The sequence below is a fragment of the Geospiza fortis genome, unplaced genomic scaffold, assembly GCF_000277835.1.
Source record: "Geospiza fortis unplaced genomic scaffold, GeoFor_1.0 scaffold54, whole genome shotgun sequence".
In the NCBI taxonomy this organism is placed as follows: domain Eukaryota; kingdom Metazoa; phylum Chordata; class Aves; order Passeriformes; family Thraupidae; genus Geospiza; species Geospiza fortis.
Genome location: NW_005054301.1, coordinates 4,532,281 through 4,557,672, shown reverse-complemented (window position 1 = coordinate 4,557,672; position 25,392 = coordinate 4,532,281). Strand labels below are relative to the sequence as shown.

At 39.2% G+C, this 25,392-nt stretch overlaps 1 protein-coding gene across 4 annotated transcripts in view; it reads left to right on the top strand.

Annotated features, from left to right (window-relative positions):
• The window catches only part of LOC102042939 (neurexin-3), a 394,756-nt gene that overhangs the window by 43,332 nt on the left and 326,032 nt on the right, over positions 1-25,392 (top strand). For 2 of the 4 annotated variants that reach the window (XM_031064391.1, XM_031064380.1), the window contains exon 4: positions 1,962-1,973. The exons of the other annotated variants lie outside the window; for them this stretch is intronic. In XM_031064391.1, the coding sequence (XP_030920251.1) occupies positions 1,962-1,973 (12 nt within the window). The remainder of the gene's footprint in view (positions 1-1,961; positions 1,974-25,392) is intronic. 4 annotated transcript variants of the gene reach the window in all.

Genomic DNA, 25,392 nt, shown 5'->3' with positions numbered 1-25,392 from the left:
AAGTATATTAATAACCCTTGTGGCATGATCCTAACTCATTATAAATCCTGAGGAAATTTGCATATAATGGCCTGCAAGTCCTGTGTCTGCAATTTAAAATACTCAAATACTTACAGAACAAAATGGTTGAGAAGAACAACAAGGCTAACCCCATATTGAGCTACAAATGCAATCTAGGCCCAGATCAGAGATCACATTTTAATATTTCAGCCTGCACAGAGGTACAGACCTGTTGTCTGTGACAGGATGGAGTAATTAGTCCCATTTTGCACGGTGAGGTGTGGAGTAAGAAGCTGGTGAGAACAGGTAAAGCAAGGAGAATTGTGGCTCTGTTTGCCTCTGACAGTGCCAGTGTCTTACTGATACGGGTGCACAGGAGTTAGCAGCACTCCTGATGCCTTCTGGTCTTGTGAACGCAGGAGTGAAACGGCGTAAGACTTAATGCATGGTGTGTGCAAGTGGTACACTAGGAAGACCAGACCAAGTGTTTGGCCTATGGGAAGAAAATGTAAGTTTTGACTCTAAAGCCTGATGAAGCTTTCCTAGACTAGATGTATCCAAAAGTTTTTTTGGCATTAAGTAAGCGTGTATCTGAGGATAGACAGTCAAAGGAATAAGATAGTGCACAGTGCCACTGTAGGCTAAAGATTAATTAGGTGCTTGAGTGAAACAGATGTAATTTCTATGTATCTCAGTGAAATGTAGAAAGACTTGAGACATACTCAGTTTTTATTCTGTTTTTCAAGGCAGATGTCTGCTCTGAGGTCATGAAAGGTTAGATAACAACCAGAAGTGAAGTAGGGGCTTACTTAACAGTTTCTGTACTGCATAACATCCCTGTGTGGTAGGAAAGGTAGGAAAATCAGGCTTTTTATAGATGTATGTCAAGACCACAGTGTTTGGCACGTGGAGCATTTGACTAGACTCTGGAAAGCGTTGGGCTCCTTCTGTGTCCCCACTTACTGTTCAGCTGGGCTCATGGCTCAGAGGTTGTGCTTATTGAAGGATCATCCAGCAGCCAGGTCCCTTCAGCATGTCATAGTTGCTCAGGATTCAGTTGAGTATGGCAAGCTGTTTTGGCAAAGGAAAGCATGTTGGAAAGTGATCAGAACAGTTGATGGCCACTTTCATTCTCAAAAACACTGAACATTTCTTTGTAGTGGTCTGTGATTTAGCACTGGATTATGTAAACAATTGCACTTGGACATTTAAATTACAAGTTGCAACCCAGCTGGCTCATGAAGACTTGCATGACCTATTCAGGCCAGTCATCAGCACTTTCTATACTCCCTCATCTGGCAAAAATGTGAAAACTATTGGCTTCTGGCAACTTCAGCCACCCTTGTTTATCTATAACACATCAGGGAATAGTGGCTTCTCTTTTCTTGCCAACAAACTCACAGATATTGCCTTTTGATAAATATTTACTGTCTATAAAAATATGATGGATATAAAATATGTAAATGTATATGTGTGAGTAAATGTGCAATGTCAACATTATATACAAATACATTAGCTCTGGTAGGTGAGATGTGTTTAGCAAATATATTACCATGAGATTTATTTTTTTCCTGTCCTAGTCTGTTGTTGCCTTTGCTGTTTTGAATTTGACGTGGATTGAGGCATATCACTGGCGTGGTATTGCATGAGCAGTTTGCATTTCTCAGTAGAAAATCAAATTAAAGCTTAACCAGGCAGCTGCTGATTGTACTGTCAGTGGTTTAAGCTTTGCTTTGTGTTTTAGTTGTGGTGTGTCTCTTGCTTTTCCCTTGACATTGTGTTTTGTTTGTTTTGGCTGCTAGATAAATTTGCTCGTTTCCTTGTTTTTATAAGTATGGCTGGTGATGTATTTTTCTGGTTTTTTATGCTTCCTCCTTTTCTTCTCTTCTCTTTTGCCTTCTCCATGGTGGACACCTCTCTTGTTCCTCCTCTTAACTGGATGCACACCTTCCTGTCTGTAGGTAGAAGTAAAGGTAGAGATCACATTCTTTCTAAGACTTCATTGCTTGTAAAATGTTTGATGGGCAAAGTGTATTTTTATGAATCTGTTTCATATTGGAACTTAATGCTTTTATTTTTAAAAGTCTCTTAACAATCTTTTGTATTGAATTATGGAGGAAATATTTATTAAGATTTTAATACTTTGAGGCCTTCCTAAGAGGTGTTATTTTCTCCCTATTCACACCAAGTATGGGCTGTGCAGTGTCAGGCCATCTGTAGTTGATGATGCTGGGGTGCAAAGGGTTTGTCAGTTCAGGCAAGGATAGAGCCATAGGCCAGTGAGCTCATCCTGCTGACACTTCCTCTAGAGTGATGCCACTGCTGGTAGTTTTTCTACTGGTGTTGGTGGCAGCAGAACCTGGGCTTGTTCAGTACCCTTCAGCAATGGAGGTTTTCTGAGCTGTTGTTTCTTCCTCTGGCTCCGCTTCCCATCATTCCTGTTAGTGCAAAGGTATTTTTCAAAGAGAAATTGAGTTTCAAAAATGCTGCAGAGGAAGCAGAAGTAATCAGAGTTGCTAAGCAGAGAGGTCCATTTCCTTTGCAGCCCAGTAAAGCACAGGGCATGCTAGTCTGCTCTGGGGCTCCAACTTGCTCTTCAGCAGCTCACACCCATCTTAGGCATGCTGAGGGCAGTCATCCATCGCTTATCAAAACTGCCAAAAAGGCAAAACACTGCAAACTTGCTATGGGTCTCCAGTTGAACCAGAAGGAAAAGTAAAGATTGATTGATAAGTTATAGACATGGCTTGAGAAAAATCTTGGTTTTGATCCTATTTTCCAATGAGAAAGATTAAAAGGTTTTGTTATGCTGAGGCTTACTCTGTTCCAATGAATACACTGCTGAAAAATCTGATATATTTATTAGCATGATTTGAACATGTTGGATGATGTTGCTTGTGTCCATGCCAGTAAGACACTGGGGAATGAAATGACTAGTTGTGCAGCTATGAATTTGGGAGGGATATGAGCTCAGAGGATTTGTCCATAATAACTTTCCTTTGAGGCACAAGCAGTCTCTGCTCAATAGTTACTACTCCTGTAATATCTGAATTCAAGGGAGCACAAAGGCATATTAAACACCTTAATTTGTATGATTCCTTTCTCTGATGCCCAGCTTTCTTCTAACAATATTGTATTGTTGAATTCTCTGTGATGGACTACATTACGTAATCAATATTATTTGTTCTATTTTGAAGTTGGAAAAATATTCCAATAATTAATTTCATAGTTTTTCTATTATCTCCAAACTTGGATGATGGGGGGTAATACCTAAGCTGTACTCAGAGCTATCTTCTCAGTAAGAGGTGAACATCAGAACATAATAATCACATATATACACTGTAAAAAAATCTGAGATCCTGAAGCTCTAAGCAGACCGTATAAAATGTCAGAGCCTCCACACAGCTGCCAATAATTCAGTTAGCTGATATATGGCTTAGTGTGGTTTAAGGGTCAGTGTAGATCAGGGCAAGTCTTGTGTGATGTTAGTTCATGTTCTTTTCTTGGGTGGTATTTATGCTTCAGACCAGCCTGTGCAGGACCAAGCTGAAAGTCTTCTCCAAGGCAAATATTCTAACTGAACTGGTAGGCATGAGGATTATAATTTATAGTCCACAATTAATTAATATGTACTGAAACTTAATTTATTGTGTCATTGAGTGACAATATCATTTCACTTCCCAGCTATGTGTAGTTTTTAGCTCTAGTTATAGCAAGTGACTTTGTCAGAGAACCATCAGTCTATGTGAAAAATGGCATTGCTTTCAGAGGGCTCAAACTGTAATTTTGAACTCGCACATGGCCTTCAGCTCACAGAGAAAGTGGCATCAGATGTCTTTAGTGCTAGCATGGAAGGTTCATATTTTTCTGGCATTCTTGTAGTTTTTAGTAAAAACTGGCAACAACTCTGTCTCATGTCATGTATATAGCCAAAAGATATGATGTATTTGATTTAATTTTGGATATGATGTATTTGATTTCATAAAACTTCTTCATAGCATATAGTGGTCTGTGACCTTGCATTCATCATTTAAAGTAAGTGTTTGATTAGTTGTTTCCACTGCAGTAAATAGGCTTTCTCTGCATCTATCCTTTTTAAAAAGTTCTGGAAATTTCAATTTTTTTTAAATAAGTTCCTGGAAAATTGAAGAAGATGAAGTGTAGGTATTCTGGGGTAATCGCTGTAGTAGTTGAGATACAGACAAGCACCTGGATATCACTTGCATTTTAACCTGAGCTGAGGTTTCAGGTTAAATGCATTGAGTTCTTATTTGAGGTACAGAACTGGTCATGGAGGTGAGGTAAATATGTGATGAGCAAGGACTTTTGTTTAGTTTGGCAAGAATTGCTGAATATGACTTCTCTTCTGGAGAGGTACTGGCAATTAAGGAACAATTATATTAAGTTTACTTCCCTAATGCTTCCCCACAAGTAAATGATATCAAAGGAAATGACAAATATCCAACTTTAATTTGCTATTGGAGTTAGTGTGTTATCACCTTCTTCCATATCATTTGTTCTCTTGAAAGTCTTTGTTAAGGAAATGCTTATTTGCCATTTTGTTACGTTTTACCATGTGGGTTTTGTTTTACCATCACTCTTGGTTTGGATCTGACTTCTACTGAGGCTCATGTCCCCTTTGAAAACTGTCTGTATTCTTGGTGGAATCTGCAATTTTCAGTGAACTAAGTCCTTTGTCTCCTTGAAGGCAATAGCAAAATTCACATTGACTCCAGTGGGCCAATAACCCAAAGGACTGAAGATGCCCTCTCTGACACAGGGAATGACCAGTGAGGTGGTTTCTGGGTGTGCATGGGACACCCTGTAGCTCCCATGCAGTCTGCAGACTGCTGGCTCTTCTCCAAGGCATGTGGCTCCTTCCTTTCCTTCCTTTCCTTCCTTTCCTTCCTTTCCTTCCTTTCCTTCCTTTCCTTCCTTTCCTTCCTTTCCTTCCTTTCCTTCCTTTCCTTCCTTTCCTTCCTTTCCTTCATCAGTAGTTGTGCTCGGTGTGAACTACACAGCTGCCATCTCATTTTCAGTATGAAGTAGGTTTTTTCTTAATTGTCAGAGAGAAGTGAAAGAGTGGGATCTTTTAAAATGCATGTTGTGTGGACCAAAGGCTACTGCCAATTCTGCCATTTAATAATCAGCATTGCAAAATCAGATTATCTGCTTTGGTCCTACCTGCTCTTAAATGAAGTAGGTCTTTCAAGTCTTGAAAGGTTTAGCATTGCTCTCAAAGAGTGAGGTTCTTATTTCATTGAGATGTTCAGTAATATTGACCTGAAGGTAATGACACAGGAAAAATGAAATAGCATTTGTGGGCTTGAATAGAAGGAAATGACTGGACCTTACTGATCAGGAAAATATTTTCAAGTTCTTTTTCACCAGTAATACCATTAGGATTTGTATTGGCTTGCTTCAGAAATAGTGTAGCCAGCAGGAGCAGGACAGTGGTCATCCCCTGTACTTAGTGAGGCTGCACCTTGGGTTCCTCATTACAAGGAAGACATCGAGGTGTTGAGATGCAGAGAAGGGCAGCAGAACTGGTGAAGGTTTTGGATCACAAGTCTAATGTGGAGCAGCTGAGCGAGCTGGGGGTCTTTAATCTAGGGAAAAAAGGCCCAGGGGACACCTCCTTGCCCCCACAACTACCTGAAAGGCCAGCCTAGCAAGGTTGAGGTCAGCCTCTTCGTCTCAGTAAGAAGAGATGGAATGAAGGGAAATGGCCTCAGGTTACACCAGGGATGGATTTAGATGGGATATTAGTAAAAATTTCTTTATGGAAAGAGTTGTCAAACATGGGAACAGGCTGCCCAGGGCAGTGGTTGACTTGCCAGTCCTGGAGATGTTTAAAAGATATGTAGATGGGGTACTCATGGACACAGTTTAGTGATGGACTTGGCAGCGCTGGGGGTTGGACTTCATGACCTTAAATGTCTTTTCCAGTCTAAATGGTTCTATGGTTGTATGTGAATAAGTCCAGCTGAATGGCCAAGAGTTTATGCAAATGTTGAAGTGAAACATCAGTAGCAAATTAAATCATTTGTGCTCTCTAAATGTCTAATTATACAAGGGGAAAAACAACACTACATTTGTCTTGCCAGCCTTGGCAGTGATTTTTAGACTGTGCTTTGCCCTGTAAAGTATCTTGATATTTGGATTTTAAATGTGAATATTGTATGGTTTTGGTTTCTACAATTAAAAGTATTAATGAAAGGACTCTAAAATATGTGTGGTAGTGGGTTTGTTTTCCTTTGGTGAGAAAAAAATCATACATTATTATAAGGATGGTGACTTTCAATTCTAACTTTACTCTTAATGACTACTTAAAAAAATCAAGCATTTTATCTTATGATTAGCAAATAACAAAAATGCAAAACCTCTCTGATAGAATCAAAGCCCCTTGAATGAAGATGTTATTCTTCTGGAATAAATTTTTTGTAAGTGAATTTTTGCTGCTCGTTTCATATTTTGTTTAGGGAAGAAACAAATATTTTAATGTAATTTGTTGAAGTCTCTAATTAGAGGTGATTGATAGTTGATGATTTCAAATGTAAAGTATTTGGTGGCATTTCTGCAAGGCATTAATCCTATTTCTTTATATTCCAGTGGTGGTGACATTTTCTAAATTTTGGGGAATGAAGTCACTTAAATGTTCAATATCAGCTAATGCAAAGGAATAGATGTCTTATTCTTCTTTTTATACCTCTTTTGTAATACATTTATGAACACAAACATAATAGGACAGTTCTGGTAAATTATTTTTGTGCTTATGAGCATGTGAGTTTACAAATATTGTATATGCATAAGATATTAAATAATGCTTTAAGTATTTTGTGGTTTATAGGTAATTAATTTTTTTCTCATATGTTTTCTTTCTGCCTTGTTTTAAAACTCTCCCTCTGATGTGTGGATAAGCAGCTGATTTTTTGCTGGCCTTCATTTTTATTAAGAATAATGATTCTTGTGAGAGTTAAAGGCATTGTGGTTGTGTTGTGTGTAAACAGGAGCTAAAATATTGTCTTAGGCCGTATTGTAGTCTCCTGTTTTCAACAAAGCTCAGGTTTCTCTCTACCCAGAGAGAGTATTTAATTGATATAATTGAAAGTCTTTTCCCCTACTCCCCCCACCCTGTTTTTCTCATTTGAGGCATTTAGTGGTATGTAGAGATGCAGAGGCAGCAAAACAGGCCATGTGCTTTGTAAAAGGCAGGCTAATAGCACTTTTGATGGATGTCTGATTTTTAAAGTGCTGTATGTTTCATTAAAATTTACATGTAAAGTAAGGGCAAGCACAGTGACATGAAAGCTAATGCAAGTTGCACATCTTGACATAATAACAATCACAAGAAACTGGAGATCCCAGATGGCAGCTTGGCCTTTGCCATCCATTTAATAAGCTACTAACTGCTAATTATTGCACTGTTATGGGCAAGTTAATTTACTGTTGACTCTTAAAGAGACATTGTGCATGTTCCTGACATTTAGGTTTTTCAGTTTAGATTTGAAAGTGTTTTTCCTCTGCAGATTGATCCCTTTCAATGGATGGTAACAAAGAGACAAAGAAAGAGAATAGGAAATGGAACATAATAATCTGTGGGGTTTTTTTGATAATAGCAGAATACAGGGTTGTGGTGGTTTGGGACTTTCTAGGGCATGGGTTTTTAGCTGAAAAGAACACCGGCATGTATATTAAATCTAAGATTTAAGTTTTGCATTTAACAGCAGATGCAGAGTTAGTATTGTTAAAAATAAATAGAACATCTTTCCCTTAAATAATTGAAGCTTGAGATTGATTCTGAAAATAAGAGAAACTAGAAATAGAAAATCAAAATTACAGGTTCATTTCTTTTGCCAGAGAGGATTTGAAGGCAAAATTTCAACCCACAAATCTGAAAGCTAAAATGTCCACTGTATTTTTTTGAAAAATTCTTCACTTTAATGTTACTTACCTGGTTGTCATATTACAGGGAAGAAATGTTATCTGTAAAACATAAAATTTTTTAAAGTAGTCTTTTTTTTTTCCAGTTGAAATGGACATTAAGTAATGAGACCAGTCAGGGAGAAGTTTTGATCTAAGAACCTATTTAGGAATGAAGGAACAGCTGCAGTTTAAATGGACTCTAATTCTCACAGTTAATGCTGTTTTGTGAGTGCATGATTGTCTCTGATAACGTCTGGGAGGAGTGTGGTGGGTAATAGCTTATTTCCTGGGCTTTATGGTAATGCAGCAAAGTAATGATAATGCCATCAGGAACTAAAATAGACCCTGTCACACACATCAGACAGTTGCAAAAATAGGAAACCCCGTGAAAGAGGGGAGTTTCCTGCTTTAAGGCTCCTTGTGGCCTTCTGTGGACTAGAGAGATAACGTTATGGTATTGAACAGTTTAGAAAATATGTGCTGTGTAAGCTGGATCTTGTACATTAAAAATAAGAGCTTACAAACAGCAGCCTTATTTGCTGTGCTTTACCAGCTGGTAAATATTTTGACTAGAGATCAGGGAATAACATGCCATGCAAATGGTTGTAAAACTATTACTGTGAAGAAGGTCATGTGGGTCAGTTACTAATTCATGCCTAATGGTGTGTGATTTTCCCCACATCAGTATTGTGGGTTTTGATTCTGATTTTGGCAAAGCATATCTTCCTGTGACATGCAGAACTCTTCATTTATTTGGCTGTATTCATCCTTTCATGGAGCTAGAGCTCCTTCTCATGCTGATTTTCATTTCCTCATTTGTTTCAAAAGCCTTGATAGTTTGGAGTGCATGTATAGAAATCCGTTCTGATAGGCTATGAAATAAGGTTAGATAATAGAAAATACCACTGCAGAGAGCAAGGAATGAGGTGTGAACCCAGCCATCACAGGTTGTGGCATATACATTTGTTTTGAAAGCATTTTTGTTTTGAAATTTTGGTTCCTGATAACCTACCCTGCAAGTTGCTGTGCTGAGTCTATTGCATTCCCTAAACAGCTGGAGAACCCTATAGAAATTAATGGTGTTTTGCACTTGGGAATGTGTTGTGTACCTCCAGGGATAAAGTCCCCAGAGTCTGTTATAGAAGATTTTCTGTGAGATATTGGTCTCATACTAGATGAGCTCATTATACTGAGAGGTTTCATGCACTGATATTAAGAGCCATATTCTTCACTGTTCTGGAAGCATTTTATTGTGGTATACCTGATACTGAAGCAGAGGAAACGCACTACTGTAAAAGAAATAGTGCTGGGAGGAATCTGACTCTAAAACTGTTCCAACACTATCCTGAGGGACTCTGGATAATTCTCATTAAATTATGGCCTTAGTTCTCTTGTTAAACACTACAAAGCATTTAATAGAAATGGTTCTTTACCAGCATTGCTTTGTGGGGAAAGGCTTTAAACAGAACTGGTACTTTTAGGATTTGTGTACACGGTTGTCACCATTAAAAAGTCAGTAGCATTTGCCAAGCAGTACCACACAGTGGTGCCTGAGAAATCACCTCCTCTCCTACAGTAGAGCAAGAAGATGGTATGTAATATTTGTAGGTAAGTGTTTACAATTTGATTCTGTCAATTGCATGCATTTTAATCGAGCTTTTCTCTCATATCAGTCAGTTTGATTAGGGAACTGCTTATGGGTCAGATTATTTCTAAAACAAGACATGATTCCTTTTAATTGACCAAATTCTTTTTATTGAAGACTTAAAAAAAAATCGTATTTGCTCTAAAATACTATGTCTTTGTGATTTTTCATTGTTAGTAGTAGTAAGAAAAAGGTATAATATGTTAAAATAGTTGTCTTTTAAAGGGATCTGGGGTCTTATTATGTATAGTGAATTGTATTAAGCCAGCATTATGAAGCATACACCTTTATTCCCTTAATTACTGGTATATTAATAATGACCAGGTTGATGATGAATGTTCTGATCACCAGCTGGGATCAGATAATTACATTTGATTATGTAAAGAGTTAGTTGCTATAAGCCTTGAAATATTAAAACTTGGCTAGAATAAATATCACTGAAGAACCTTTGTCTTTTACATGTGTATTCAGCTGCCTGTTCTCTGAGCAATTCTCGGTTCACTCACTAATGTTGGGAAGCAAACTGTGAACAGTTATTTTCCAACCCTGTGAATGTTGATAAAAGGATCTTGCATGGCTGTTGGCTTGTCCTGTGAGGGGAGAGCACATTGCTGCATCGCAGCACAGGGATTACAGGCTCTCGTTTAGCTCTGCATTAAAGACGTTGCAAGCTTTTGTAAAACCCAGGGCAGCCCTAGCATCGCTGTGCATTTGCATTTCCCAGCTCTCACAAAGGGCACGCACCTTTCAGGCACCGGTGCCTTGCAGGACTGGCCAACTCCATCATCCAAATAACACATTTATCTGACTATTTTCATATTTATTTTGGATAGTCCTACTCTGCAGACTCAGAGAAGTCTGTAGACATGTGTGCAAGGTGCATTCTACATGTGTTTTTTATCTTTCAGTTTACCAAATTATTTTTCCCCAGAATTTTTTCACTTCCTAAATATCCATTGTTTTTTCTTTCCCCTGTTGTGAAACTGCTGAAAAGAAGCATAGCTTTTATTACTTGTCTCATGAAATACTGTTACAAAGAATGCTTTATGTCACTGATCATTGGCAGTTTGAACAGAATATCATTTTTGCCACACTGTGACAGACCATTTATGCCAGATTGTGGAAAAAATCTTTCCCTTAAGTTGGAAAAATCAGAATGTTCAGATTGTAAGGCTCTCTTTAAAAATTATTTGCTATACTTAAAGTACTCAATTCCAGGCTGGGCATTTAAATTTATCAGCAAATTTTATATTAAGATATTATACTAGAGACACTATTATACTGGAGACAAGATATTATACTATACACACTAGTAATTTTTCTTTGCTACATTCTTGTACTTTATTTGTTCTCTCTGTTGACTCCGTCTTTAAAACAAATGTATTTTAAGAGAAATCTGTGGACACTTAATTTCCTGCTATGCTGCACTGTACATCCATAATAGTATGAAAGTATTATGTGGTGGATGCACTTATTGTATTATCAGGCAGAAGTATGAGAGTTCCCTTTGATTTCCCAAATGATGATTTTTTTTTAAATTTTTTTTTATTTTTTGGTGTCGGTGAAGAGAAGAGTGGAGAGAGAATATCTGATTTTCCTTCTTTTTGTCTTCTAAGGTACTTTTTTTAAAGCAGTGCAGTTTTCTTACTAATTTTCTCCTTCAGGTGTTTGCTATCAATCTGCTGGGTTAAACTTTGTGCTATTCCATCAGGCAAGTTTTGTAAATGTTGATCAGTGCATGAAATCAGTTCTTAAATGTTTGCAAAATTGCCTTCCTTCAGACTGTTTTGATCACAAGGGCTTTCAAGTGTCAAAGTCATTTGGAGAACTAGATAGATAAAATGCATGAGCACTAAGCTTTTTCCAGGATAGAATAAATAAATGTATTTTCTACTGTGTGCTCTGCCTTTGGTAGTGATTTGTTAAAAGGGAAAAAAAAGAAAGGCAATGATATTAAATATTTACAAGAGTGATTTAGTTGTGTAATCTTGTGCTATGCATCCCTGTTTAATACTGAAATCAGCTACTGCTGAAGTAAATGCCATTAAACTGGTAGTGCTGTGAAGGTCACTGCATATACAATGTCAAAGCAATTTATAGAGAATAATGATTTTTGTCAGCTTTCCAATGTACCAATGTCCCTCCTTTTTGTCTTCCAAAAATAACTGAAAATAAATTTATTTCAGAAATCATTTTGTCTTTGACTCTCCTCCCATCTGACTGATTTCGGAGCTTGAAACCTCTTTACAAGTTTTCACATTGATGAGCTCAGTGGATACACACTGATTCCCTTTTTTCTGGCCTTGAGCTTGTTACAGCTCTATTTGCTGGGATTTCCAGTTGGCCATTTCTCAGCAGTTCATTTTAAGAGATACTGAATTATGGCCTCCACTCTTATGAGTGATTGCTTTTCTTCCCTTGTGCTATTTCCAGCCAAATCTATCTGTGAATCTCATGAAAACTCTTTTTTTGTGTGTGTGCTGATTGTTTGTCATCAGCAGAGCACATGTAGCATGTTGACAATTCACCAACCTCCTGACCTGGCGTCTTATAAATACTTGGAGTACATTCCTGCACAGCATCATGCTTACAGAAGAGGCCTCAGAAGTGAGAGCTGTGTTCCTGGCTCTGCAGCTGACTTTCCCTGTGAATTTTTGGGGTCTTTATGCCTCTGCAGCAATGGAGTGGGGGCAAAAGCCTCTCACCACTGCACAAGGAGCTGCTGCATTGACACCTAGAGCGTGTCCTGAAAACAATACACAGCCAGTACAGAGCATTATCATTCAGCTTCACATCCATCCAGCAAGAAGGTTAATTATTTGTTTTCCTTGTTTTACAGTTGAATGAGCAGAAGCACACAGAGATGGAGAGAGCTGGAGGAGAACAGGCAATAAATGCCAGAGTTCTCTTGTCCATTCCTGTTTCTCTAAGCACCAGTGCAATCTATTTTATAAACCACCAAATAACTTGCCTCCTATACCAAGGACTCTCCCAATTAGATTCCACTTGCTAAAGCAATACTCTAAAAAGATTAAAACTGTATTTACCTGTTGATAAACATGTACATGACCATAGAAATAGCAACCATATTTTACAAAGGGAAATGACACATATTCTCTGTAAAAACATTCTACAGAAGGAAATAACCTATCCTAATGCAAAGGTGCCCTGAGTGTGCTGTGTAAGGATTTTGTTGGGAAAGTAAATGTGAGCACACAGAGACAATGAGGGTTTCTCTTTGAAGGCATGAAATTTAAGGGCAAGTGGAAAAGAACTAAGGCACTTAAATTGTTCAAGGAGTGGAAAATTTTTTTCAGTGAAAGGAAGTGCACCAGCAGTGGAAAGAGGGAAGGGAAGCAGAAGGAAGAGTAGCAGAAACATACATACTCTTATCTGGGAGTCCCAGCTAAAGTGGTGGAAGAGGAATCTGCTGTGAATATTGGTCTTCTGGACAGAATAAGATGGGAAGATAGCCCCATAGATTTTTTGCTGAGTATTAGGCAACTAGATATTAATATTGGTAGCCTATTTTGGTATTTGATTTTTGTGATATCTCATTCCACAATGCAGTAGGAGAAGACTAAAGCCTCTATTTACTGACATAGCTTTTTATGGCCTTCACCTCCAAGCCCATTAGCAGACCTTTCATCTGTTGTGAAAGAGGCTAGTTCAGCAGGGTGTCTGGAATGGATATGTATGTGCATGGTTAAATCAGGCCTTGTGATTTCCTTTAGACTGTTTTATCTGGTTCTTTGTCTCCTTTTATGCAAGTCTATGATTAGCATTGAGTTCTTCCCAGAATGCTGGCAATTATCTCACAGGTGAAAGGATTAAGAAAAAGCAGTGGGAATTACACTGGGATTAAATAAGACTGCCTTTGGAGTGTGTTTGTGGATATGGTTTCTTTTTTTTTCCTTTTTTTTTTTTTCTCCTCAAAGCAAAGAAAGAAGAGAAGCCAGCTCAGCCTTCAGGTCTCTCTAGGGAGGAAGGTAATACCTTTGAATATGGAAAAGTAACATCTCAGCTTGGGAGGAGGTCATGCTGAAAAAGGAAAGGTAGTGTTAAAGCACAAGATTTACAGTCTTCAGTTCAGTTCTTGGTTGCTCTGATTTTGCTTCAGGCTGTTCTGATTGCCCACAGTGAACCTTAGCTTGTCCATGTGTGAAATGGAAGTGGTGATAAGTTTCTTGTCTAATGTTGCATGAAACTAAATTAATTACTCTGTAAGTGTACTAGGTTTTTGGGTAGTAAGTACAAAAGAAAAGGATTCTCTGTATTCTTATGCCCCACGCTGTGGTCACAAATTATTTCAGATGTTTTGAGTAATTTCTTTTCCTCTATTACTTCTCCCTCTGTGTAATGGGCAGACACAATGCTGGTAGAAAAGGGGGGCCCAGCCCCCTCTTGGGATGAACAGAGAAACTGCCCCATGGGATTGGCATGCCCAGACTGTAGGGGCAACACAGTTTACAAGGCTGGGTCATGCTGTACCTTACCTGCAAACTGGAGGCCTGGAGTCTGGCTTGTGCTTCCACAGGGCCTGGCAAATCACCCCTGACAGGAGCCTGGACTTTGGGCAGGGGCCCTAGGCAAAGAGTTGAGTTCATCTTCAGCTCTGTTATTCACATCTTCTGGCTCTGATACTGCATGGGTTTACAGTGCAGCACTGCCTACAGATCCTGAGAGAAACTGTGCTGTGGTGTTGAGAAAGCAAACAGTGCTGGAAAACAGGAAATCTTCAACCAGATCAGGTTGCTCAGAGCCTCATTCAACCTGACCTTGAATGTTTCCAGGGGCGGGGCATCCAACACCTTTCTGGGCAACCTGTTCCAGTGTTTCATTACCCTCATTGTGAAAAATTTCTTCCTCATATCTAAACTAAATCTACCCTCCTTTAATTTAAAACCACTACTCCCTGTCCTGTCAATACAGGCCCTACTAAATTGTCTGTCCCTGAGACTAATTAGCTGCAGCTTGTACTGTTTGAAGGAACATACTTTCCAGGAAAGAAATGGATGTTCTCTTTGCAACAGGAAGTATGTTCTCTCTTTCTACACTGGGTAGTTGAAGCCAGAGACAGGCAAGTTAATATTGGTGGTGCTGCCTTTCCACCCTGGGCCTGTATCTTACTTCTGAACCCGCTGCTTGCTCTCCTCTGCAGTTTGCAGATTTTGGAAGTCACTGCTGGCTGCTCCCCAGGCAGCAGCTGTGATTGACAGGCACCTAACATATCATCTTAGTGTGAGATCTTCTGCACAGACATGACCCAGGCAGAGACTTTTTTTGTCCTACCCATGTTACTGTTCTCACTTTGTGTTTTACCACTGTGTGTGCTGCCCCCATTCACTCAAATCTTTCAACTCTGTTCTTAGGGACCACAGTCACAACAGTGGCTATGACTGTATGGTCTTCACCCTTCTATGTTACATGTACCAAAAAAGAGCCAGTTAATATTTGCTGTCATGGCTTTTGCGATAAGGATCAGATATATCCTGACTTTACTCCTTTCATTGTGGTTCTGAGTTGGAGCAGTTCTGCCCTCCTGTCAGTTGACAGTCAGGCATCACTAAGATGGGGTATAAGTGGAAATGAGGGGATGGTGCCCTGTTAAGTCCACACAAAAAATTTGAGTGGAGTTATTGCTGAATGCTTTTTTGAGGGCTGTGATATTTTTTTGTTAAACCTTCGCATAATTCATTTAACGCTACTCTTTCTTATAATGCATTTATTGCCTTTGATTGGAGTCTCTTTGGCTCATGGGTCACCTTGGGGACAGGAACAGTGAGTTCCCAGAACTTTGACCATGTAGAATATGAATTTTCAGAAGTTATAAATAAAAGTTTTCCATGAAAATTCCACTATTCTCCTTCAGTAGTTCCATAATGATGATTGCCTAAGCTTCTGTTCTCTTTTTATCTGGTGATCATTATTTCTCTTGTATCTTTTATTCTGATTTTATTCTTAGTGTGTCACTTTGCTTTACCTTGTTTGTATTGATGGATAGCTATGATTAAAAAAATCTATTTTGTTCCAAGTATATTTTTATCAGAATAACTGTCAGTATCTTTCCATCTATGCCAAACACATTTTAAAGTGTCTCCTTATGTTACCCTGCCTGTGTGACTAGATTTGGAGCTGTAGTACAGCTGTTTTGTTTTGTCCCACAACTCTACCACTCAAGCCCCAGTTCTGCCTTGCTTTGACTTGCCATGAAGTGCTGGATCCCTCTGGTGCTCTGGTCTAGGGCACTGATGCCATGCTGCTGCTCAGGCTCAGCGTTAGGTTAGTGCACACTATTCTGGACCTTCAGCAAGTAGAGGGGCAGTTAGCAGCACTCTGGACTTCAGCAAGTTATGGGGTAGCAGAGCTAGAAACAAGATATACTGGTAAAGCTGTGAGCAGGAGGTACTGTGTAGTCACTCAGAGCACTTAGTATTTTCCATTTAACAGAAGACAGTGAAGGACAGAGACTACCTGATTTTCCACAGAGATAGGGTGAACTACTAAGGCTAGGAACAAAGCCCAGAGACTCAGATTCCTGTTGGCACAGCTATTGAGCTAAGCAAGCTTTCAGCTGAACACACTAGGTACAGCAAGTCACATCAAAGCCCCATTTAGAAGTTGGCCTAAGCAATGATATTGTTCTTAGGCAATGTAGAATTTGCTACTGTTGCATTTCCCTCATCTTTCACAGGCGTATAATATTAATAAAAAGTCCCTCCTGCACTTGAGACACTGGCTTGCCAGGAAATGGAGAGATTCACTTCATTGTACATAAAGATTTCACTTGGTTAAGAGAGTGCTTTGAAGAAAGGAAGGAAACATTGAAACAACAAGATTGATTCATGAGTCTCTTATTACAAGATTATCTGTCTTTTTATTGAGCAGTATATTTATTACATGGCCAGTCTCTAGTTACAGGCCAGTGATTCCCTAGGTTCAGGTGATTACCTGGTGGTGGCTGGGATGCCACATGAACAGCTGTAAACAGAGCCAGTTATTCAATCCACTCCTAAAGAGGTTTGATTGTAGATCCCAGTTTTCCCAGGGTGTGATGTCTGAGCCAAAGCAGGCAGGAGGCTGTTCTGCTGTCTGGCAGAGCTCTCTGCTGGTGCCACTGCTGGAAATGGTTAGAAATGTTCATATGAATTTTCAGCAGGGGCACTTGGCACCCTGGGGATGGGGCAGGGAGTGTCAGAGTCTCTAATCTGTTCCTAGCACATCTTGCTGTCACGTGTTGGCATGGTGGGCTGCTTAGAGCAGGAAAGTGAAAATTCCTCTTGTTCTATCACAAGGTATTGGGGATTCATATTTCCCCCTTCTAAATCTTTCCCTGCCACCTTTCAGGAATTACTTCAAAGAAAAAGATTTAAGTACGCCTTTCCTATTATGATTTCTAGTGTATGAGACCGTGAAGTCCATGAGATACCTTTGTGCTGTATAGGATGATAATAAAATACATAAAAATTAGCCAAACCCACAGACAGTGGGATCATCAATCTTTTGTTCTGTGAGGCTGTTAAACATTTCTGGATTTTTCTAGAAGTTGTGGTACATTGTGTGTATGCATTAACTGTACTACAATAGCATAATGATCATAATATAACCTCTAGTTGTTGTTTGCTTGTGTTTCTTCTGGTCCTTTATATTACACTCTTAGGAGAATCAAAAACTATGGCAGCTTTTCAACAGTTAGATTCTATGCATGGCTTAATTTGAGTCGTTCCCCAAACAAAGAATTAACAAATGAATTAACTTTCAAACTGTTTCTTAAAAGAATTATCAGCCTTTAATAAAATAATGGAAACAATATTAAAATTAATGACTTTGTAACTATAAGGAATAACAGAACCATGAGCAATTATCAGTGGCATTTAATAAACAAAACTCATAAAGGACATTTGATTGCTTTTGGACTCAGTTACAGAATTAGTGGATGAAAAGAAGATAGTGATTGTTTAAACTCCAATGTGTCATTTGACAAAATGCCCTACTTTAAAAAACCCCACAATTAAAATTTGGCTTTAACATGAGTTGTCTAAAATAAATTAGTAATTCAAAATGCAACAGCATTTTCATGAACTGAGAAGGCTAGACAATTTGGAAGTTACTGTCATTTCTGTCTAGTGCTTTTCTTAGTGATCACAAAGAGGGGAAGGAATGACATATTAATGAAATGTATAGATTTGACTAGAATGGGAAGAATTGCAATCATCAGTGTGGACAGGCAACATTTTTCTGTTTTCTAAGTGCCATGACATCCTTCATAAAGCAGTAGGTGCATAATTCATCTGTAAAGAGACCTGATAAACTGCACCTAGACTAAACTTTTAAGGACCTTAAGTACTGTAAGGTGGAGATGTGTCAAGCAAATTCTAAGTATTTTAAAGGGTTGGTGATTAAGATTGTGCATGACTTGATTAAGAAGGAGAGACAAAGGCCTCGTATGTATACTAGGTCTTCATGCTGAGGAAGTGGCAAGATATGAAAGCCATCTCCAAACACATATGGACCATAAACACGCAGGAGAAGAAGGAATTATCGTGGGGTTGTCTCAGAGAAATTATGTAGAAAGGTTACTGTTCAATTCGTTGAAGGCCTTCTAGGTCCAGTAGCAAGAGAGGACATCTTAGCAATGAGTGCTACAGCACCAGCTTATAGAGTATTTTAGCAAGTGCAAAGATGCAAGCCACTGACTTTTGACGATTTTATTGAAATTAAGCCATTCTGGGGAGTCTTTCTCTTCCACACCTAGTGAACATGAGATGGCAACTTAGAGGAGGATAACTTAATTTTTTCCCCTTCTCCAAAGCTCAGCTGTATCACAATATAGATATGTAGATTTCCATCATTTTTCAGAGGTTCTTCATCTGCTCCATGTTGAAATCCTGTGTGTGTTGCTCTAGGTGACATCTGTATCTCTAAGGGAGCAATAAGCTGTTGTTATATCAGCTAGCAATTAAAAAATAGTCCACCAAATGCAAACAAAATGCTTTCATAAAGGAAACTGGATGGTTTGCCATAACTACATTAGTGCTAATGCACTACCAGGTCTCTTTTTTCTTTTTCTGTGTGTTAATTTTGTTCTTCAGTCACTCTATCTCTTCTAGCTTAATTACCCTCCCCAGACTAGAGACTGCTGCTGCCTTTTGGCTTCATTACCAGCTTTCATTTTCATTAAGAACTTTGTGCTAATGGACTGTTATACAACAGAGTCATCACTGGCAGGTGTTGCCAAACGACTCTCAGCATGATGGCGTTTCTGTGCAGTGGAGCAAACAGTCTGGACATTGGATTCATGGAGCATCCAAGGGCTTGCAATGGCAGGCGAAGAGAGATAAGTTTGGTGGATCAGTACAAAGAAGCTCTTAAATATTTACAGTGATAAAAAGGAACAATGATGGGAAAAGAGCATTATGACCAAGTGACCTTGTTCTGAGACCACCAAAAGTGCCAGCAGCTCTTCTGGTTGCAAATATCATAGAGCTGCTTTCCGAAGAGCTCTCTAGTAGTCACAAAAAACTAATCCTTATACTCTTCTGGTTTAGAAAGGAATTTGAAAGCCACCTCACTGACGAAATGAGTATATCAGAATAAACTTTGTGGCTCATGTCATCCAACATTACTAATGGGAATGCATATTTCTGCTGTAGTGATACTGGTCATAGCTCCCTTTGTGTGCCTTCTGACCTGTTCAGTGGTTATTATCAACACTCATCAGGAAAAAGGACTTCCTGTATTGTCCTTCAAGAAGCTGATTGTTCCAAATAACTAGAGAAATGTCCCAGAAGAAATATTGTCAGATTTTGTCTCTTAAGAGGGGAATAAGAGTGATTTACCACTGATGAATTATAATAAAAAAGTCATAATTCTGTGTTGATCTGAAGTCCCTTAACTTTTGTTATTGTTTCCAGAAGACCACAAAAGCTGCCTAGGTAATTACTGCAGCAAGTACTGAGCAGGGGGACATGATGGGTCCACTTGCAAATAAGCAAATGGTATGTATTGCATATTCTTTCCTGGCCACTTTTGGATTTGGTTATGCTTCCCATTTGTTCTTTTCATTCTTACCAAATGCAAGCTTCACATCAGCCAAGTGGTCTATGTATGCTTAAACACAGAGTGACAGCATGGCATCACTTGCCTAGAAAAGTGATTTTCTTCTATCAGTTAGTTTTTGTCTGTTCTCAAGACACTGCTTCCCTGCAATAAGGTCTTTTTTTGCAGGTGGATTTATCTCGCAGAGTAATCAAAGAACTCTTGATCTGACTGGCTGCAGGATATGCATTTTGGCTGAGTGTAAGAAGGTGTGCTTTCCTCTAGTTCTTGACCTTTTGGCAGTCCTTGGGCCATTTCTGATACAGAATGGCTTTTCACAGGCTAGTGCAGTTAGTCTGCAGCTGTTCCTAGAAGAGAGTAGTGTCCATAGTGACATGTAATACACAGCCAAATGCAGTTGCTCTTCCTTAAGCAGAATTTTTAATGACTGCTTGGCAGATAGGACTTTTCTTATTGCTTACAATGCTACTGTCTCCTTTAAATTCATTCTCTCCTTCAATGGATGAGCTCAGACGAGACTTTTCAGACCAAAGGAGAATGTGTTCCACTGGGAGACCTGGATCATAAGGCTGAGGAAGAAGATTTCTGAAGTGTGCAGGGGGGTTCAAGAATGGTTTTAGTAGAGAGGGGTTTTGCAGCACAATGTGGCCATGGGAGTATACTGACAGGAGTAACCAAAGAACCAGATCTTGGACACTGTGGAAGGACAGACCTTTTTCCCAGGGATGCTGCTGAGTGTGCATGGTATACTGCAACCCAGAAGATTATGAGACTGCATGTTCAAAGCGTGAGGCAGGAGGGAGAAAAGGCCACCAAAAAAGGTAGCATGGGTAACTTGAAACTTTTATTTTCCCTAGTTTGTCCTGTGTCCTTGCTTTTCATTTTGTCCATCCCAAAAATATATTTGGCTTAATTTTGAGTAAAGTATTTGTGATGCTTCACCCACATATACAAGCATGGACTGATGTACCTTTAAGCTCTGATCACATCAGGATCCCATAACTTTAAGGAAACTTTTGTATTGACTACAGGGTGTACATGCTGGCTGTCAAGCACCATTGCTGCAGGTGAGATATATTTGACTTCAGGCTCTGCTGGTTTTTTATGACTCTTGTCTTTGCAGCAGTGAATAATGCCAGGAAATTTCTGGACACCCAAGTTCCCCTGTGGAGGTACAACTACTGGACTTCCCTTTGGCGTTTAATCCTGTCTGAGAGAGGGTTTATTAATAATAATAAAACAAGACATCATTAATGCTGTGTTAACATGTTTTAGGCTTAAGGGGTTGCAGCTGAAGTTTCATTTTGCATCTTTTATATGAGCAAATCTCATAGGAAATTTCAGTGTTTTAGAGTAAGGGGAAATTGCTCCTGGTTTGAAAGGATAATGTAAATAGGTATAAATCTTTCTCTCCCTTCCTCTGGTAATTCTGTCTAGGTCACACTGTAGAGCTTTTCCAGTACATGCTTAACTGTGACCTTGTGTTTCTTCTGTGTCTTTTCTTGTACTTACATAGATGTTGTGTACATCCGGAGGATTCCACTTGTAAGTGATCAAAGTTAAACCTGTGCAGAAACTGGAGCTCAAATCGCTTCAAAGTGGATTAGGCTAAATAATGAGAATACATCACTGGAGAATAATCTTATAGTGAATAGCAGGCAGTTTGGGGCAGAACATAAGTTGTTGTAACCTGATAAGACACAGGGAAAGGTGTTAAAGAGCATTCTAATAGTGAATATAATTTATTAATACTGTTGCATTTATGTTCTGTCTTTTTTCCATTTTTTTTCTTCTGTCAGGCTCTGTAATGCTAGGAAGTCTCTCAGTACAGATCACTCTGTTCTCCTGATCCTGGCTCTTCTATTATGTTTCTGTTGGAGTAGTAGAAAAGTGAGAGGTTGCTACTCCTTACTCTCCCAATGGCACTTCCAATCTGTGAGTCAGATTTCTTTGTCAGTATTGGCTGTGTTCCCACAATTACTGTGTGGGCTAGGGAATGATTAGTGTCTTGTCTTCCAAGGGGAAGAGGAGGAAGAGGGTCCCGTAGGGAATTAGCGGCAGAGGAGGGTATAAATCTGAGATATTCTTGAGATATTTTTGGGCATTAATACCATACATACTCTAAACATGAAATTTAAGTATTCATCAAGAATGGGGTAGAGTTTTGTCTGATAAATTTTAAAAAGCCCTATGGTAGGCAGAGCCATTATCTTCCTCCAGAAGGTGATTTACTTATTTCTGAACTGTGACTCAGGCCTTTCCTTCTCAAGGGATAAATCATTCCTCACAGAGTAAATGTCACATGGAGATGTATCGGTGACTCCAGAAAAAGTTGCCCTTTAACAGCTTCCTGGTAACATTTCCCTTGCAGTGCTTGGGTAAATGCAATGACAAAATAAAGGGAGCATCTGTCCCCTTCTTCTGTCCCTCTTCATCACAGTCTGTCAGTCCCACCTCGGGGCTGTTGCATCTTAAAGGGAATGACTCAGACCATTGGCAGAGCAGATAATGCCAAGCCAAAAGGAGACTGGGCATGTATAAATCTCAGGTCTTGGGACAGGAGCCGACTGGGGCCTCCCTGTGTAATCACAGAGGCCACGCTCTGTGGTGGGGTATATCAAGACAACTGTCTTGGAGTTCAGGGGACTACGGCTAATCATTATCAAAGAAGAATCTTCTTGATAAATGAATGGTGTAGGAAGCAGGTAGTTCAGAGAAGGTTGGAAGGTCAGAAGGTAGAAGGCCACAAGTACTGATGAACTTTATGTTTAGTTTTATGGTTGTGCACCAATAGAGGCATTATCTCTTCAAAAAAGATGGAATTATTTATTATTAATAAAAAGAGGTGTGGATAGCAGGTCAAGGGAGGTTATTCCTTCCCTCTGTTCAGCTCTGATGAGACTCCACCTGGAGAACTGCATCCAGTTCCAGGGTCCCGAGCACAGAAAGGACATGGACATGTTGAAGTGAGTCCAGAGGAGGCCACTGAGATGTTTAGAGGCATGAAGCACGTTTCCTTTGAAGAAATTCTGAGAGAATTGGGATGGTTGAGCACGGAGAGAAGGCTTTGGGGTGACCTAATTGCAGCTTTCTGAAGGGAGCCTACGAGAAAGATGGAGAGGGATGTTTTACAAGGGCATGTAGTGATAGGACAAGGGAGAATGGTTTCAAACTGAGTGTAGGTTTAGGTTGGATATTAGGAAAAAATTCTTTACTGTGAGGGTCATGAGGCACTGGAACAGTGGTTGCCTAGAGAAATGGGATGCCCCATCTCTGGAAATGTTCAAAGCCAGGTTGGATGGGTTTTGGAGCAGCCTGATCTATTAGAAGGTGTCCTTGTCCATGGCAGAGAGGTTGAACTAAATGATTTTTAAGGTCCCTTCCAACCTAAGACATTCTATGATTCTTTGATATACCATCCTCGTCATTGTAATAATTCCTGATGTTTTAATGGCAGCAGATTTATATGGAAGGATCTGTTTAGGCTGGGGAGTTGAAAATTGTGTCTTTACATTTTCTCATGTAGGTCATCACTATGAATATAGTTACCTTAGCTGGCAATGACTGATTACTCTTTAATTCTGACAGCAAAATTAAGTGGTGGATTTCAGTCCTGCTGTGAATAGGAAGGGATAGGTGGTCTCATTAGAGGTCCTTGCCTCTGGTTACTTCAAAGGGGCTCAGGCGCTGCATGGCTGACTATTTCTCCTTAATTTCTTTAGATCTTTAAGAAAGCAAGGGTAGGAGTATTAAATACAGGCAAGTTCCAGCTTGAGGATGCAAAAATAAGCAACTAAAGGCTTAATATTAAGAATGAGCATCTGTACGTGAGTTGTGCAAGTATGTCACAAGTACTATGGTGACAGACATTGCTGCAGAAGTCCAAAGTTCATCTGTACAGAGGCCTTGATTTATCTTTCAAGGAGCAGACCAAAACTGAATCACATGAAGCTTTACAGTAATGTAAATAAGTTAAGGCCAAATATGGTGGAGCATATTAACATGCTTAGTGAGATTGATCATCAGTGGGATTTTGCAGGAAGAAGGGAGAATGGAGAATTCAGAGCTGTGAGAAAATGCTGCTGAATTACTGTCCAAAGAAAAGATACGTTCTTGATTTACTGATAAGAGGAACAAGGCTTCCCATGGGTGTGAGTACTGCCACGCAACTCTTGAGTTAAAAGTGTTTTAATAGAATTAAAAGTAGTCATATGTGTATATTGTCAGACTACACTTCAGTTTCCAAAAACTGAAAAAATTTCTTATTGAGATATTAAACACCTTTCTTAACAGCAAATGGAGTGTACAGCCAAAATGCTGCAGGCATAGCAGCTGGAACAATAACTTGGATACAGAAATGTTTAAAATTGGAGCATGCCCCAAAGTACCCCTTTTAAACACTGCAAGACCAACCCTACAAGAAATGGAAGAATGGACCTTGACACTGTCCCTGCAAAATATTCTTTCCTTGGATCTGAATGTTGTCTTCTAGTTTTGTGCAGGTCTAGTGATTTCAGCTGGTAACTTCTAGAATTGAATATTGCACCCTGTATTTTCAGAATTTCTCAGAGTTTTGATACTAGGGACTCGTAGAGATCAGCGAAAGAGAACAGTGAGCAATTTTTCTCAGGAACCTTGAATAATAGCTCTTTAAGGTCATGTTATTGCTGCAGTATTTCCAAGGTTCAAAATTTCTCTCATCTTTAAAATGCTTCATGATGTCCCAGCTGAATTAATAGGCCTATTAGAGACCTATTAGAGGTCTATATCGTTCTGTTTCCTCTGCTGAGATAGCTTAGTTTTTCCCTTTCTCTTTTTCCAGAGCTGGAACTACTGGCATAAGATTGTTTCCCTGATCACCGCCAGTGGTTGGAACAGCCCTAAGTGTTTCAACTTCCTATTTCCTTACTCTTCAGCTGTTGTATTTTATTGCTCAAAACTTCGAAGAAAAGTAGATGTGGTGTAAAAGAGAGAACAGAAAGTTTTGTTGCATTCGTTGAATGTTAGACACAGTCTCCTCTTCTTGCTCTCATTGGTAAGAATCCAGAAATAAACAGAACCATTTATTAAATAAGCTAGATACTAAGTTTGTAAAGAGAAATGTGAATCAGGAGTTAAGGATCTGTGAAAGCACCTCATCCATTTCCCTGCTGGTGCTTTGTATGGCATGAAGTTAAAATAGCAGTGTCCTTATGATACATTTTCTGCTGGTGTATGCACCATGTGAAGAAAAAATGCTTCAGTGTGTGTGCATATGCGTGGGCAGCTGGCTCATTTGTTCCTTAGGTATTCATTGGAGATTGCTGTCATTGTTCCTCATTTTATTAGCTTTTGCCAAGTACTTCCACTTTTACTAAGGACTGCAGGGTTTATGGCAGTGATATTTCTCACAGTGTCAGAGATAAAATATCTGGCTAATCACAGACTCTCTAGTAATATAAGTTGCAAAGGAGAAGCAGTCTTCTTTTGAAGAAGTCCTGCTCGGGAGTATTAAGTCTCCTGTTGGATAAGCAGCCTGGCGAATTTGGTACACTTCATGTTCTCTTCATGTTCTCTAGGAAGGTAAATAATTTGTCTTAAATGATGGGGCAGATAGGGAAGAGGTCTAATATCAGTTATTATTTATCTTCCTAAACAATAACTCAAGCTCTCTCATATTTAGTGTTTCAACTTAAAAGGAGCTAAGCACCCTGAACTCCAATGGTGTCAGAAAGAGTTTGAGGTGTTTGATCTCCTGTTGAATGAAACCACTGCAAACAAAT